The sequence below is a fragment of the Hylaeus volcanicus genome, chromosome 8, assembly GCF_026283585.1.
Source record: "Hylaeus volcanicus isolate JK05 chromosome 8, UHH_iyHylVolc1.0_haploid, whole genome shotgun sequence".
NCBI lineage: Eukaryota > Metazoa > Arthropoda > Insecta > Hymenoptera > Colletidae > Hylaeus > Hylaeus volcanicus.
In genome coordinates this window covers 12,427,398-12,442,888 of record NC_071983.1, presented here as the reverse complement: position 1 = coordinate 12,442,888, position 15,491 = coordinate 12,427,398, and the positions used below count along the sequence as shown (strand labels likewise).

General features: G+C 37.0%; 1 protein-coding gene across 2 annotated transcripts in view; it reads right to left on the bottom strand.

The window, feature by feature from the left end:
* The window catches only part of LOC128881457 (uncharacterized), an 84,349-nt gene that overhangs the window by 32,089 nt on the left and 36,769 nt on the right, over nt 1–15,491 (bottom strand). For both annotated transcript variants that reach the window (XM_054132502.1, XM_054132503.1), the window contains exon 2: nt 2,626–2,698. In XM_054132502.1, the coding sequence (XP_053988477.1) occupies nt 2,626–2,698 (73 nt within the window). The remainder of the gene's footprint in view (nt 1–2,625; nt 2,699–15,491) is intronic.

Below are 15,491 nucleotides of genomic sequence, written 5' to 3'. Positions count from 1 at the left end.
GAGAGAGAGAGAGAGAGAGAGAGAGAGAGAGAGAGAGAGAGAGAGAGAGAGAGAGCCATTCAAAACGATTCTTTATTTTGTGGCAAAGTATCTTTTACATTTTACTATTATTTTTGTTTGATTAACTAGTATTTATGTGTTACTGTCCATTTATCGTAGAAAAACTTGTGCATTTAAGGAGACTGTTGAATTATACGTATATGTATAGCCGAATATAATGTAGCTGTCATACTCTTTTAGCACAGTATCTTATAAATACCAAAAAAGTTGCAACTGATCTATAAGGGAGCTCTATAGATCACGCGTCTCCAAATTTTTAATTGGTGATCCATTAGCTCAGTGTTTATGCATTATTATGCCTAGTATATGCATGCACGCGTACACTGTTGGTGGCCAATGACGTACGATACGAACATAAGCGAAGCGTTTTCCAAAAGTGGTTTTAGGAATTTGTTTTTTAATAACAAAATGCACCCATTAGCGCAGTTGCGACAGACTATATTTCACGTTTAATTCGTAGCCACGTGTACTTTCATTTAAAATGAAAAAATCGAATGTATTTAATACCATACTTATTTCATTAAGATAAAAATTCTTTCAGAAAACACTTTACCTTAAGCTGCATACAAGAACAAAAAAAAAATGACGATTCAACTCGGGTGTAAATGCACTGCTTTCAGGGTTAATGGGATGTATCGTGAGCACCTCGCGATATTAATCATATTATCCGTGACAAATTGCCTCCCTCGCAGCCTCGCGACGCGTACAAATGCCCGCGAAGCGATTACGAACTGCAGAATTCGATGCATCCGACTGGTGCATGTTAATGCATGTCCAGACATTAAAACCGAGCCTTGGTTAAACGCGAAGTGACCGACTGTTTCGACGATTCGGCCGTTGGAGTTAATAGCGAAAGGGTTGACAGCGTGCATACTTGACAAAACCGAGGTTTGTAAATTTATTGGTCTAATGGTATGCGACAGACTCAATAAATCATTAGAATTGCTCGTGATTTATGAAACTTTTAGTGCGCAGGACAGTCTCATTTATCCTAATCGGAACTCATATTGGTAACATGAATTTGCACTCGATATCCACGGTAAATTTTTAACTTTATATGTATTAAGGAACAGAAACTTTAATTCTGTCGCTCTTGTAAAATTAATAAATTAATAAAAGTAAATAGAATTGTATGAAAGAATTACAAACTTTCCTATAATAAATGGAATTTAAAAGTGAATTCTTAAAATATTATCTTAATATTTTAAGTATTAAACAGATCCTTTTTTTATAGATCCTTTTTTTATAGAAACATCATTTTCCGTAACAATCAGTCAAGAAACTCGATGTTGCAATAACTGCTCTTCTCTTCGTGATCTAATTCGTCGAAAACGAGTAATTGAAGTTCTATTCAAGTTTAGTCTCTAGCAGTGGACGAAAGCACGTTTTCTGTCGAGTTTTTCGTTCTGGTCAATCTTAATGCAACACCACTATAGAGTATTTAACCCATATGGGATACTATTCTAAAATACTTCGAATATTTTCTTTGGATAAATCAGCTGTGAACCAGCCATACTTTTTTTAAAAACTCTCTTCTTTCCTTTTTCTAATGCGCTATTGCTTTCTGATGTTTTAGCAAAAAGTAAATTTGCATGTGCAATATAATTCAACTTCGAAGTCGATCGTCAATATCATAGACAATCAATCAGTGTCTATCGAACGGAATATCAACTTTATCGAATGAAATACAAGACTTCTTGCGGGAGTTCTGTTTGCTCGCCGAAGAGCTCCAATTACTTATTCTAATAACAGTTCTAGCAATGTTTATTACCTGAAAACGTGAAGTTAGGTCATTCAAGTGAATATTTCTAATATTTAAACTACGAAACTATGTATTTCTAAAACCGAATGAGAACTCTTCGACAGGCAAATAGAACTCTATCTGTCTTTAATTTTTTTTCGCAAATGTTGGGCCAATTTCACAGACCCAACATTATGAAAATTTCAACGCACAATGATCGCGTCAGCTAGTGGCGCCAATAGTTTGCGTGCTCGCCGTACACTGGAATGGTTATAGTGCTCAGCTCTGACAAGTGAATTAAATAGAAAAAAAACTCGTTTAATAAAGCTTCCGCAATTTTCAGTCTCTACCTGGAACTTGCAACGACACGTTGCGAATCGATAATAGCAACGAAAAATAGTACACAGAGATGGGGACGCATAAATGCAGCGATTCTAGCAACGATTACGACAAATAGATCGGAGTTGGTTAGGATTATGATAGAGAACAAGGCGATTCCCTGCGATTAACTGCCCGTAATCGTCTCCGTTTCACACAATTCTGGGCCGTTTATCGAATCCGTGGACAAGGTGCAGTTCTCACGATGATGCAGGGACAAAACGACGAGCAGGCTCCGCACGCCTACCTGTCCAATCTATATTGACTGAATGCTGAAAGATATGCTAATCGAAAACATCCTGTCTGTGCTCGAATGCCCGCGACGACGGTTGCCTTACCGCCGCTCGAGTTACACGATTTCCCTCTTTTTTTTCTTGTTTAGAGGTTCCCGTATCAGGAACGAGCGATCCCTTCGCTGCTGTGCACGTCGTCGAAGGTATACTGACCTTTTCCAGTTGCGGTCCCCAGGGTTTTACCACGAGCAGCTCCTCCTCCGCGTTCGGCGCCATGTCCGACTCGCTGAAACAAAGAAAATGTTTATTTATTTACTTCGATAAATATGGATAACTCGTTAATACCGAGGGGATGTTAGCAACGATTGTCACTTTCAGGTCTTGAGGAAAAGGTTCTGCTTTTCCTTAACACGTTCACTGGTAGACTAAAACTCTTGAAAATTTCTACCGTGTTTAAATTTTGTTTACAGACTATTGGAAGCTGCGCAATGAAACATTTATTTTGCTACTTAGTTTTGTAACTTCATCAAAATTCAAATATTTCATTTAAATTCATTTTCTATGACACTCAACTTTCAGAATTAATAGTTTTCGTTTTTTAGTGAAAAACACTGTCACCCATATATGAGTGACGTGGCGATCAACGTGTTAAAGCAGAAAGAGGGGCGGGGTCCTAGCAGGGACAGAAAGCGACGACCCTCGGTCCGACAAAATAAGTCAATTGGTACGGGTCGTTGTGAATTCGGACACTCTTCCTCTAACATTCTTGTATCGTAATTTTGAAGAAAATAAATTTATAAAAATAAAATTCCAACAGGTACTTTGTACCAGATGAACCCATTTAACTGGGTGAAGAAACGAATTCGAGATATCTCAATGTCGGTTGCGGTCCGTTTAAACAATTTTTTTTATTTATTAAGTGATGAAATTATAAACGAAACTATCGTTACTAGAATTAACTACAAACGAAAAACCATCATTTTCCGTAAAAAGAGGTTACTTTTTTGAAAGTCGGGAGACAGGTTCACATAGCTGAAGGAAGTTGGTTACGCTGGAGGTTTACCCAGCTCGAATAACGACTGCGAATCACTGCGAAACACTGCTCTAAAGAATGTAAAATAAATAAAATTTACCTGTTAGAGTTAAGAATTACATAAATATTGACATGTAACACGGACGATGTAAATTGCAAATGGTTGCTACACCCAGGCCATAAATATTGTTAAATATGGAAGCGGAAAGTTTAACGAGCAAATTATTAAGCAGCCATGGGTTCGGTAATATAGTGGACGAAATTATTATTGGCGTTCGGTCATGGGTTTACAACCATCTTAGGAATTAATGTATAAAGGAAAGGGTGGTGTGACCACCTGCTGGTAAAGGGCCATCTCACGATTTTCATACTTCTAATAAAGAAAACTAACGGCAAACGGTGTCGCATATTTCATATATCCCTCGCTTAAATAGAGAAACAAACTTGCACTAGGTGGAATATAGGTATCCGTAGTATCGGCTATAATGTATATATGTATATGTATATGTTACAACATCGAAGACGACAATTATTCATCCTGCTAAAAAAGAAATATTTCTTATAAGCTAAGAATATTATAAAGATTTATGTTAACATATGTTTGACAAAGGATATGTAAAATCAATATTTGCATGTATCCTCGTTCCAAAAGTTGCTTTAACAAATATTGTTAATAATTAATGTAACTATTGTCAGAAATTAATTTTTGGTTATTCCAGCTAACAGATATAACGATATATAAACATTTCTCACGTTTACTGTGTTCGATTAATATTATTAAATACTAAGTATTTGTATTATAAGCAAATTTAAATATAAGCAAAAGCGCCGCTATAGGCACATACGTTAAGCGTGCGAAGGAGACACTTTTTTTTCTTTTTCTTTATATGCGAGCACGTAATAAACACTCGCTCTGTAAAAGCCAATACGAGCAGTCGTTTATTTTCCCTATCCACGAAGATATTTAACAATTATACTACAATGTATTGGTTTCCATATGCTTTAACGCATGACACTAAAATCTGAATTTCGATTTGAGATGATCAATGAACGTTTGTCCCTTGGATCTTCCAATTAAGGTCACCTATCCTTCAAGTGTCTTTCACGGTAGAACGTAGACTATCGCGAAAACTCGACGATTTTTTATCCTCGCTTTTAGTCGTCGAGCCGTAACGATGCGGTTAATTGGGAAGCTGCGAGCGTCAGGTGTTCAGTTGTGTTGTGGAACGACTGCGGAGAATTTCCTCCATGGAATTTTCAAACGGTACATTGCTCACTCGTTTCGTTCCGCCGCAACGGAGACGAGCACTCCATGGCTTCGGCGTTTTGTTCCAATCGCATTTGTATCGTGCGTCGCCACGGCCTAAAATTTGGTCCCGCTAGATCGTGCTGGATTGCACGGTTCATGGCAGTCAACCGCTACATTTATAACGAGGAATAACAAAAATATCGGACGCAATTTCCTCTGCCTCGAAGCGTATCGTAGATAAGCTTAGAACCACAGTGGAACGTCGATTATCACACGAGAGGAAAGGGTGGTCGCTAAGAAACAAGTAAGGCCTGCTTCAGATGAGGCGATTTACGCGCAATTCGAATCGCGCGATTGCGAAGTACCAGAGGTCCATATATTCCGTCCACACGGAGTCGCGTGATTTTCCGTGTGTAAGACGCCGGTACCTCGACTCACGCGTAAAACACGCGCTTTGGGTGCCGGTCGAGATACTAGAGAAACAATCCCTGCGTCCAACAGTCGCGCGCGAATCACATCATTTGGACGCAACGGCGGAAACGCGCGTTCATCAAAATAAAACGGGACATCAAAGTAAAATCTCTCTGGAGCAAGATCTAAATCACTTTATACCTATGGCAGTGTTCGCTATTTGACAATGAAAGGAATGACATGATACATAAACTTTGTCGACTCGATTTATGCCCTCCTTGTACGATAGATGCTCTTCTATGTAAACCATCTATTCAACCATTGCTAATAATCTTCAAATTTCTGAAGAAACACGAAAACTTCTCTAGACAGTATGTAATCAAATGTAAACTACAATGAATAATATAGAATAAATAATATAATATAATAAAGAATAATAAAGAAAAAAAAAAGTAAGATCGCTTATTTTGGTGTCACCGTCTATATGTATGCGACCCGATATCTTCAAGCTCTAGAAAGTTCAATACGAAGTCTTGTTATGAAAAGTGTGGCAAATTATACGCGAGATCTTCTTTCCCCTGTCTGAGCGTAGGTATCCTAAATGCGCCGTCTGATCATGCGCCTCGCATAAACAGCGCCAATTAGTCTAACAAGTTTACAATAACAATTTTATTAATTAATGACTTTCACACCCCATTAGGGATTTCAGCATTGATTAGGCGCCGACCACTAAAGCGTACAATGTTACGATAGAATATTCATGACGCGCCAGAGGTGGGATGAGATGGAAATTAATGTAAACACAAACGAGTAATCAGAAATGTTCGCCCGGAACGAGCAATGGCTGCGCAACATTGCAATTAATAGCCATGCAGCGAAAAACTTGGAATTCCTTTGAAAGGAAACAGGTAACGTGGCGTGTATCTTCGGTTGTTGCCTTACAAGATACCCTTTCTGTTCTTTTAACCGAACATCAGGTTTCAGGTTACGACTCTTTTCGATTTTTTGCAATTTTTACTTTCGCGAGCTTGCATTCAAATTAAAATCATTCTTAGATTCGTAGCAATCGATTCGCTCAAAACACTCTGAAACGGAAGAACGGAATCCGTAACGACGTCATTTCATAATTAGGTACCTATGCTATGATATGAAAAAGAAAATGAAAGAAAACTTTAAAACGTTTTCTTTAATTTCCTAAAAGTTTGAAAAAATGGAGCTGCCTCTTTATCGATGCACACCGCTCAATTATAAGTCATACAAGGAGATATGATGTGGATGAAACCAGTGGATGAAATATCAACATGTTAAATTTTTCAAAGACAAAAATATCGAGTATTGTTATTTTTTCTGTAATAGATTGCAATAAATACCAAATATTCGAAGACACTTCGTAGAATTCCGAATAATATTTTACTAAATACTTTACTATTAAATACTTCGTTAAATATTAAATATTTTGTCAGGCATTCTCGCTTTTTGAGATATTTCAAAAACAATACTCCAAAGTGACAAGAAACAAAGTTACCGAAATATACCTCGTGATGAAGAACTATCAAATATAATTTTTACATAAAAACATTACATCGAAACACATTATTGTGTAAACATGTATCTAAAGTTGACGAAAGAATGAATAAATCGTGTTTATCCTTCTTAATCTTGCATATCATGTATCGTTGCTCGTTCTTCGACCAGTATGACATCCATGTCTAAATTGAATACGACCGCAAAGGGTTAAGTTCTTAAAGAGGAAGTTACTAATGTTTGAGTGTTCGATTGTAGAACGTTCCTCGTGTATTCCACGTCCATTCCACATTTATTGTGCACATTTTCCACGTATTCTAGACATATTTCAAACATTTTCCACTCATGCTACATCTATGTTTGACAGTACAACCTGCAAAGGGTTAATTGTAGGTATCGATACAACTCTGCCACTATTTTCCCCCAAATTCGAAATTTAAAAGGCACGGTCCGGCCAACCCCAATCTACTCTATCGCAAATTGAAGTATTTAAGCGCGACTTGCTGTGCGATAGGATCGAGCACATGCAGCCTGTTATTTAGATAATCGTTTGGGATGAAAGTCTTTTTCGGTTCGTGAAGGGTTTCACGGTTCGATGCGACGTAATGCAACAATTTCGCTTGGCAAAGGACGCGCACTGCGACGACACAAAGCGAGGATGGTTCGTTTCTAGGGTGAGCCACGGTAATAATAGGAGTCACGATCGCCATGGTCACGAATCGATCGTGTATCGACTGATCGAAAAGGGGGCTGGTGCTCCTCGATCAGAAGTATCTTGGTAACGTTCACCTGGCGCGTCCTGACCTCATGGCTTGCCTCGAATATCGTGCCGATTCAGGTAATCCCGCTTGTAAGTACAGCTATCAGCGATAATGACGTTAAAGTATTATAATTCGATCGCTAGAAATTGGTTTTCAATGCTCAGACTTTCACGAGGTAATCGACTCGGACATGTGTCGCGTTTCAGTGTTTATTGGACGTTTTCTCACTTATGCGTGTTGGTTTTTTTTTTTTACGCTGTTTAGTTCAATCACGTTAAATTCGACTATGAAAAATTTCTCATAAAACTGATTCTTTGCATGTACTTCTTTATTAAGCCTTTATAAATTATGTATGGAAAGTTTTATGGCCATAGTGAATAATTTTTTGCAGTTCTTAACAGAAATAAAATACTAATTTCGAAGGTAACTAAGACGTCGTTATGTTTACTGGGAAAATAATTGTTATCAGATACATTCGTTGGTAAGCAATAACTTCAACCCCGAAGAATGAGAATAGCGAATGGAAAATAGTTTTCATCACGCTAGAGTGGCTAAATTGGTTGTCGATTAGGACAAATATATGGCAATGAAATGTTGATATGTGTTAGAATGTTTTTTAAACAAAGAGAGTCATACGAAGCAAACGAATTAGAATAATGGGAATCGAAACGAAATTGATTTCAGTTCAAGTGCGGTTCGTCGTCCTGAAACACTGACATTTAAATTAGCTTCAATTGTAAACGTAGATTGTAACAGATTGATGTCTAGGAATATTTTGTCTCGCATTAATTAACTCGTAAAACAATTAATTCGAGCCGTTTAACGCCTAACGCGAACAACGCAACATACCGTAAACGGTTGATGATGAAGCCAAACAAAGGATCGCTTATCCTGAAAGCTACGCGGCGATAGATACCTGGTTGTATATGATTTGATCGCAACAAACGATTAATAAATGAATAACAAATACAGTGTTTGTTTTCTTCCAGGTCAATTTGCAAATATGTTAATTCAACTCACACGTAAATGTTACAATGTTGTCATTTTCACAATAAAAATGTATTGGAATCATTCAAACTTCTTACGGAAATGGACGATCAATGAATGAAAAAGTTTTCATAGAATTTGCGTTTTGCCAGTGCATTCGACTGTTTACCTGAAAAAGTCTGACAAATCATTAAAGATAGGCTTTTCAAATGTTTTATATAGATTAATACAATATCTGAGCATATTTTAGTCGGTTTATTTTTTTGTCTAAAGTTGACAAAAAAATATGAAAAATCATACGGCGCTTGACAAACAAGGCCATCTTTTAGTACTTTCGTTTTTTTACAACTGTAATTAAACTAATCAAATTTTCAACTTCAAACTTGACTAAGTTGTATTTTGAACATTGATAAACAAATTAGAACAAGAAAAATGACGATCGGACAAGTGGTTTTTCAGAAAAGGTATATTTTGTGCAAAAAAAACAGTGATTTTTGTACGTTTTTTCGGTATCTCTCCAAAGCTACCACGGGCGTGAAAGTTAACATTTTTTTAGTGCAACTAAGCTTAAATTGAAGCTTAAAGTATAACAAAAATAATGAGTTTGATTTTATTAAGTTGTGGCTAATGGAATCGGAGAAATAACGGTGAGAAGCAGAACGGGCGCATCCAGGGGTTCGCGGTAGTCCAAACGTTCAGGGTTCGCTTAATGTAACATTTTTTTGTAAAGCTTATATTTCATAGTTCTCCGTCACGTGGTATCTTTCGGTAACTTTCGTCTTGGAGTATTGTTTCTGAAATATCTTCAGAAGCGAGAATACCTAATTACACGTACACGAAATTTGTAAAATATTATTACAAAGAAACAAGCCTTATTAAAAAAAAAAAGAAAGCCCTTTTTGGAAAACTCTTGACGTCAGAAACGATCATCACTTCTGATCATTCAGCGTGCGCACGAAGCATACCGAAGCACCGTACAGTTTAATCGACGTTTAAGAATAATTAACGTCCGTTACGATATCGTAGCAGAAAATTGTTTATTTTCCTACGACGTTCTACATAAAAGCGCCATAAACGTATGCGTAAAGTACGACGGAGTAACTGGGAGTTTAAAGTATGATATTTCAAGAGATGGAAGCTGCGATGGCGCCATTAAGGAACGTCGTCTTAACACTTATTGCCTGAGGATGGTTTCCTCCTCCCGGAAACGAAGGTATGCGTTTCGATCAAAATAATCGACCAGTTCGCGGTATTAAAAGCCAGCAGCACGAGCGAGTAACATGCCAAACTGTATCCAATTCTTGTTGCAGAATATTTCGACTAGAGCCAATCGTGATATTTTTTTAACGACGTGATGTTGATTTCCCATAATTTAAGTTCAGGAATGCATGTTATTTATACCTTTATACTGATTCGATCGCATTATCGTAAATTTCCGTTTACTAATATTTACCTTTCAGTTTATCTCGAATTATTAGTATTTACCGAAAGTCGAACCGTATAGATTTCTCTCGGAAACCAAATATAATTGGATTACATAGGATCCAGTACAGGAGAACTACTTCTTTAAAGGAGAACAATATTTTTACATAGAAAATGTGTGAGACTAATTTTCTTTAATGTAATATAAATTGTCAATTTCACATGAATATTCTTTGATTCATGCACAGCTACTGCGTACTTCGTTATACTGTTGCTGGAAATCCGTAACGAGATGACTTACAATTTGACGATTTTTTATTTTTAAAAAAAAAAGCATCAAGCGTCTCTCGAATAAAATTGATTTCATTGCACTAAACGTCCTACGTTTTATCAATTTTGGGGAAAAAATGACAAGGTGAAACTTCTTATTTTAGACATCAAATTAATTTATTTTATGCATTAAGTTTGTCGTTACTCTATGATATAACTATCGAATGCAATTTCGAGTCTTAATAACGAACACAAGTTATTATCACCCGTTCAAGCAGATTGTCATTTTTCGTTGAAATTTTCATTTCTTTCCCTTTAAGGAAAAGGGAAGGTCATCCCGAGGTCATGGTATACTAAGTCGTTGAATTCGTCTTGACAGTGGCTATAATACTGTTAAGACAAAAATACAAAGTGTCGTTCAAAAAAATTAAGTAACAATGCGAAAAAAAATTATTACAAAGTTTTTTTTATTGGAATGTATAGCCAATCGAAAACTGATCAACATTTGTTTAAAATATTTTTTGTTAGATTATCCCAAGTGCTTGGAAAAAAGGGGGAATATATGTATACGCTCTTCGCAGTCAAAAGGTTACTTGACCAATTACTTGCTTCTAAAACATACATATTTCACAGGAGTTTAATGAAACCAAGAAAAACGAACAATATCGAAGCGATACGATACAAACTTTTGAAAAACGAAGCGATATCTTGATATGAAAAGAAGATAACAATGGAAAAATTTCAAGATGAAAGTGAAACGTTTTATTTATTTTCAGTAAATACAATGGCAATATAATAGAATTGGGGAACGAAAGAAAAGCAAGAGTTAATGCAACGATGTCAGTTTCTTACTTTCCAAACATTTTCTCTGTTCTCCATTTTCGATACAATCAACAGAAAATGTCGTGCCCTGAAAACTCGATTGGGTGTTCGAGAAAAACCTTTGTTTCGAATAGGCTAGAGTAGACGACAATAAAATTTCAATAGAAATCACTCGGTTTACAGATTCTATAGTTGCGAATCTGGTTCACGGAAGACAAGCGAATCATCAGAAACCGCGACTGATACGGAACGAATCGCGCTGAATCCACTGTCCTCATCACCATTAATCTCTAGGAACGTTGCTCCATCTGACCGAACGGTCACGGCGATTCCTCGCGTGTCAAAGAGGGCCGCCTCGCGGAAACGTCAGCCGTGCATACGGAACGCAGTTGCAAACGCGTACTCGTCAGATCCGCGATCTTGAACGCAGCATAACGTAGTAGCGAAGGTAACCGGCGAGTAGGTAGATACTTACTCGAGGAGGACAGCCGAGGCATTGACCCGCGCGCGAGCGGTTAGTCACGCGTACACACGCACTTTTGCACGCCTGACGTATGTACCGTCGTACACTGTCATGCTGGTCTGGTGTCCTTTATCGTCCAGTCCGCTTAGAACAAATTCCCAGCTCGGAGAATGTCGAGTTTGATACGTTTGTATTCGAGAACAGACTTGCTGGACAATTAATATAACAACAACAAAAATGTACATTCAATGCCATTCAATTTTTTTCTTATGTATTTTGGCCTGGTAAACGATAAAATTGCAAAGAAAAATTTTTCTATGGATAGGTTTTTTTTATATGAATTTCTTTTTGATTTTTTTCTGACATACCTTCACATTTTAGGTCGTATCTCGAGTTAGAAACACCCGACTGGGTCGCGCAAGATGCCATATTAAAGGTAATCGAATTTCCAACGATTGCTTGTCACATTGCTTTCCAATCGGTTCAATAGTTTAAGTGTTACGGGCCAGGATATACGAGAAACTTCGATTTTTTCGGCTAAAATAGAACGCAAAAATTTCTTCCATCGCCATGCAAAAACAGAAACTGTCCGTCCAGTTTCTTATCGTTTACGTATGGATCGCACTTTTACGAAGAAAACAAGCTTTTGTTGAAGAAAATCTATGGATAAATACCGGAGTTAGGAACAATTGAGTAAAGGTACAAGAATTACAATTTTACTCTGTTTTTTGTATTTTCCTCTTATTTATATAGGAAATGTTTATTTAATTCATTTCGATGAGAAATACGATTAGAAATAATTTTGCCTTTGCTTTGTCTTCTGTCCGTTTCTCTGACGAGGAACCAAATGTAAGAACGTCTCCCAACATTTTTTCATCCCAATATCCTTGATAGCGCTGCTTGATAGTTTTGATATCTTGGTGAAACCTTAATTAGGTACGATATACTTAGCCAAGATTCCGCTAAGCGACCCCATTTCCTCGCGCTGAGGACGGGTGACGAGATGAAGACGAGATATCTCAAGAAGAAAAAAAAAAAGAAGAAAAAAAGCGCCGTACACAATGCGTTAAGAAATTCTAGCAGGTCCCGTCGTATGATAGAAAATTGGCGAAAGTGCTGGCGGTAATCCGACGCGCAGCAAAATTGCTACGTGACTCGTTGCGGTTGAGGTTCAACGACATTCGTCTTAAAACAGGTCCAAGTTCGCTCGAGATGTCGAGCGATGCTCTCTGCAGTGTGCCAATGTTGCTTTAATGACTTCTGGACGAGGAGAACTGTGACGTTTGCGGAACGCCGCTGGAAATCGGGTCAAGTTGCGAAGGAGCTACAGTTACTGAATCATTCTCGGCGAATGTTTCACTCGTCAGGGAGGATTTAAATAGCCACGCGTCCTTTTCCCATATCCCGAATGTCCTTTGCGGGAACTCAGCGTTTCGCAAGAAGTTACAACATACAATGATGTGCATTGTGCGCATCTTAAGATACGTAACTTGCAGATTCTTGATGGACCGAAATTTCAAGCATATTAAATGCTTACAAAGTTGCTAGCAATTATGGGAACTAATTTGAGGAATTATCTTTCGTATTCTCGTTGAAGTGTATTCGTTAATTGTAACATTTACAATTAACCGTATTTTCGTCGAGGTGTATTCGTTAATTGTAACATTTAAATTCAAGCATTTTAAAGTTTTACAAAGTTGCCAACAGTTGGAAAGACTAATATTGAGGAATTATCTTTCGTATTTTCGTTGAAGTGTATTCGTTAATTGTAACATTTACAATTAACCGTATTTTCGTCGAGGTGTATTCGTTAATTGTAACATTTAAATTCAAGCATTTTAAAGTTTTACAAAGTTGCCAACAATTGGAAAGACTAATATTGAGGAATCATCTTTCGTATTTTCGTCGAAGTGTATTCGTTAATTGTAACATTTAAATAATTCACAAAAAATCGTTCTAAATTAATCTGTAAAGAAATTGAATTTTACGTAAGAAAGTTAAATTAACTCTAGAGATATTTTTCTATGGAATCATACGCAGTCCATTTTTATAATAAATTTCTGTAAAACCAAAAATTCTAATTCGAAGAGAAACGTCTACGAACATTCGTGACTCGATGTATTATTATTTCAATTAATAATTAGCTGTATTCTGATACAAGTAAAATTGATATTGTACGATCAAAAAGTCACTTTTAAGTTACATATGTCCCTTAGAGGCGCCACACGAGCGCAAAAGGATTAAGAGCGTGCTCGAATGTAAGGGTTTAATTTCTCGATGCACCCTCGATGTTAAATTTCTGAATGCGCCACTGGTCGTGTACAGAAGAAGAGAAGTCGCATGCACGATACGCGAACGCACGTTCTGTTCGTGAATAGGTAATGCAATGCGCGGAGGCGCCATGACTCGTTGGCTGCCGGTGTCCTCCCGCTTTGCTGCGGGTTTTGCACCGCGAAAAATCTGCTGATCGCCGATGCTGCGCCGTTGATCTTCGAGCAGGCCATTAGTGGGATATGCGAGAGCACGGAATTTCTGCCGTTCCGGGAGCTACATCGCCAAGCATGTCTCTTTATGATAACGCGCTTGAAATCGATCGCGCTTCTTCGATTCAAAATTCCCACAAATATACCTTCAAATACCTTCCCACAAATATACACCTATAAAAAAACTACTAACATCGGGTCATCGGTTCCTCGATACCATATAATTTTGGCCTGATGCATTTTTTCCTAACACCAATAGCAGCCAAGTTATTCAGGTACTCTATTTCTCATGGCCCACCCTGTATACATACAACAACGTTTGCTGCAATATTTACGATGGAAGCTCGCTAGATACAATATCTGGAGCAATTTTTCAAATATTATCATTCAAGTTTCGATACGTTGTGCTCATATTGGAATTACGAAACATAGTTTCGAATGTTTTCAATAAGTATCCTTCATTCAATGTTTTAGTTTGTTTCTCTTTTATTTAAAACTATCATTAGAGTATAACCAATAATAATCCTTAATCTATAACTACTGCCTTTTTTTTTTCATTTTTCTTTGCGTAAGGATTTTCCAAAACAAGGTTCAAGATTTTGTTTTTTATTAAGATAAGTGTAGTATGGAATTTATCCAATTTGTCTATATTTTAAATAAAAGTACACATCGGAAAGCCTTTACTTTGATATAAATAAAAATCAAATAAATTACGTATATTATATTACATGTAAGATATCGCCAAGTTTAGGTTAAAACAGCATGTAGCTGTACTTCGCCTTTGTACCGAACGTATACTTATGTAATACTTCCTTTTCCTTAGCTCAGTAGTGAATTTCTTATTGTATACAATCATGCCACAATAAGGACGCATTGTTACTATTACCATAATTATCAATTCAAAATACAATAATCTTGAAATTACTGTTACGTGTGCCTTCGTGAAATTAACGGTTACTCGAGTAGGAAAACATAGGGTTTTTATAACTGTATTTACTATGTTACGATAATAATTTGCAAATATTATGTCTAGATGTCCACCAAAGTCTGATTTGTAACCTTAAGTAGTATGTTATTTAATTTATGCGAAAATACCGTTAGATGATTTCGACGAGGCGATCCCGTTGCGCAAGACTTTGAAAGGTTTACTGTAATTTTACTGCCACCGAACGGTTGCATTTAATGAGATCAATTTATGGCGTCAACATAGGTGTTTGTTACTTTGTAGATCTCAAAGTCATCTGAAAATGGCAGAAAACAAAGCTGTAGAATAGTAATTTCCGGTACAACGTTGACGAAGATATCGGAGAATCTAGGCGAGAGCCTTGTGGTATACTCGATGTAAATATAATTAGACTTAAATGAAGACCTGTGATCTTGAAAGTGTGATCTTTATTGGAAAAATAGCTTTCCAGCTCAAAAGCATACTTCCTGTGCACGTGGTAAACAGATTTTAAATTAATGTCAGGTAAGAAGATTTTAAATTAATGAAAACACATTTCCTGAACGTATAGTATTCGCCTAATTATCGCAGAGCAATAACAATTTGGGAATCACTCGTTACTTGTACAATTGATTAATGGAGCAACCAACTGCTTTTCTTCGTAACAGGATTAGAAAGCTTGCTCTCTGATGAAGAAACTGTCTTCTGTTG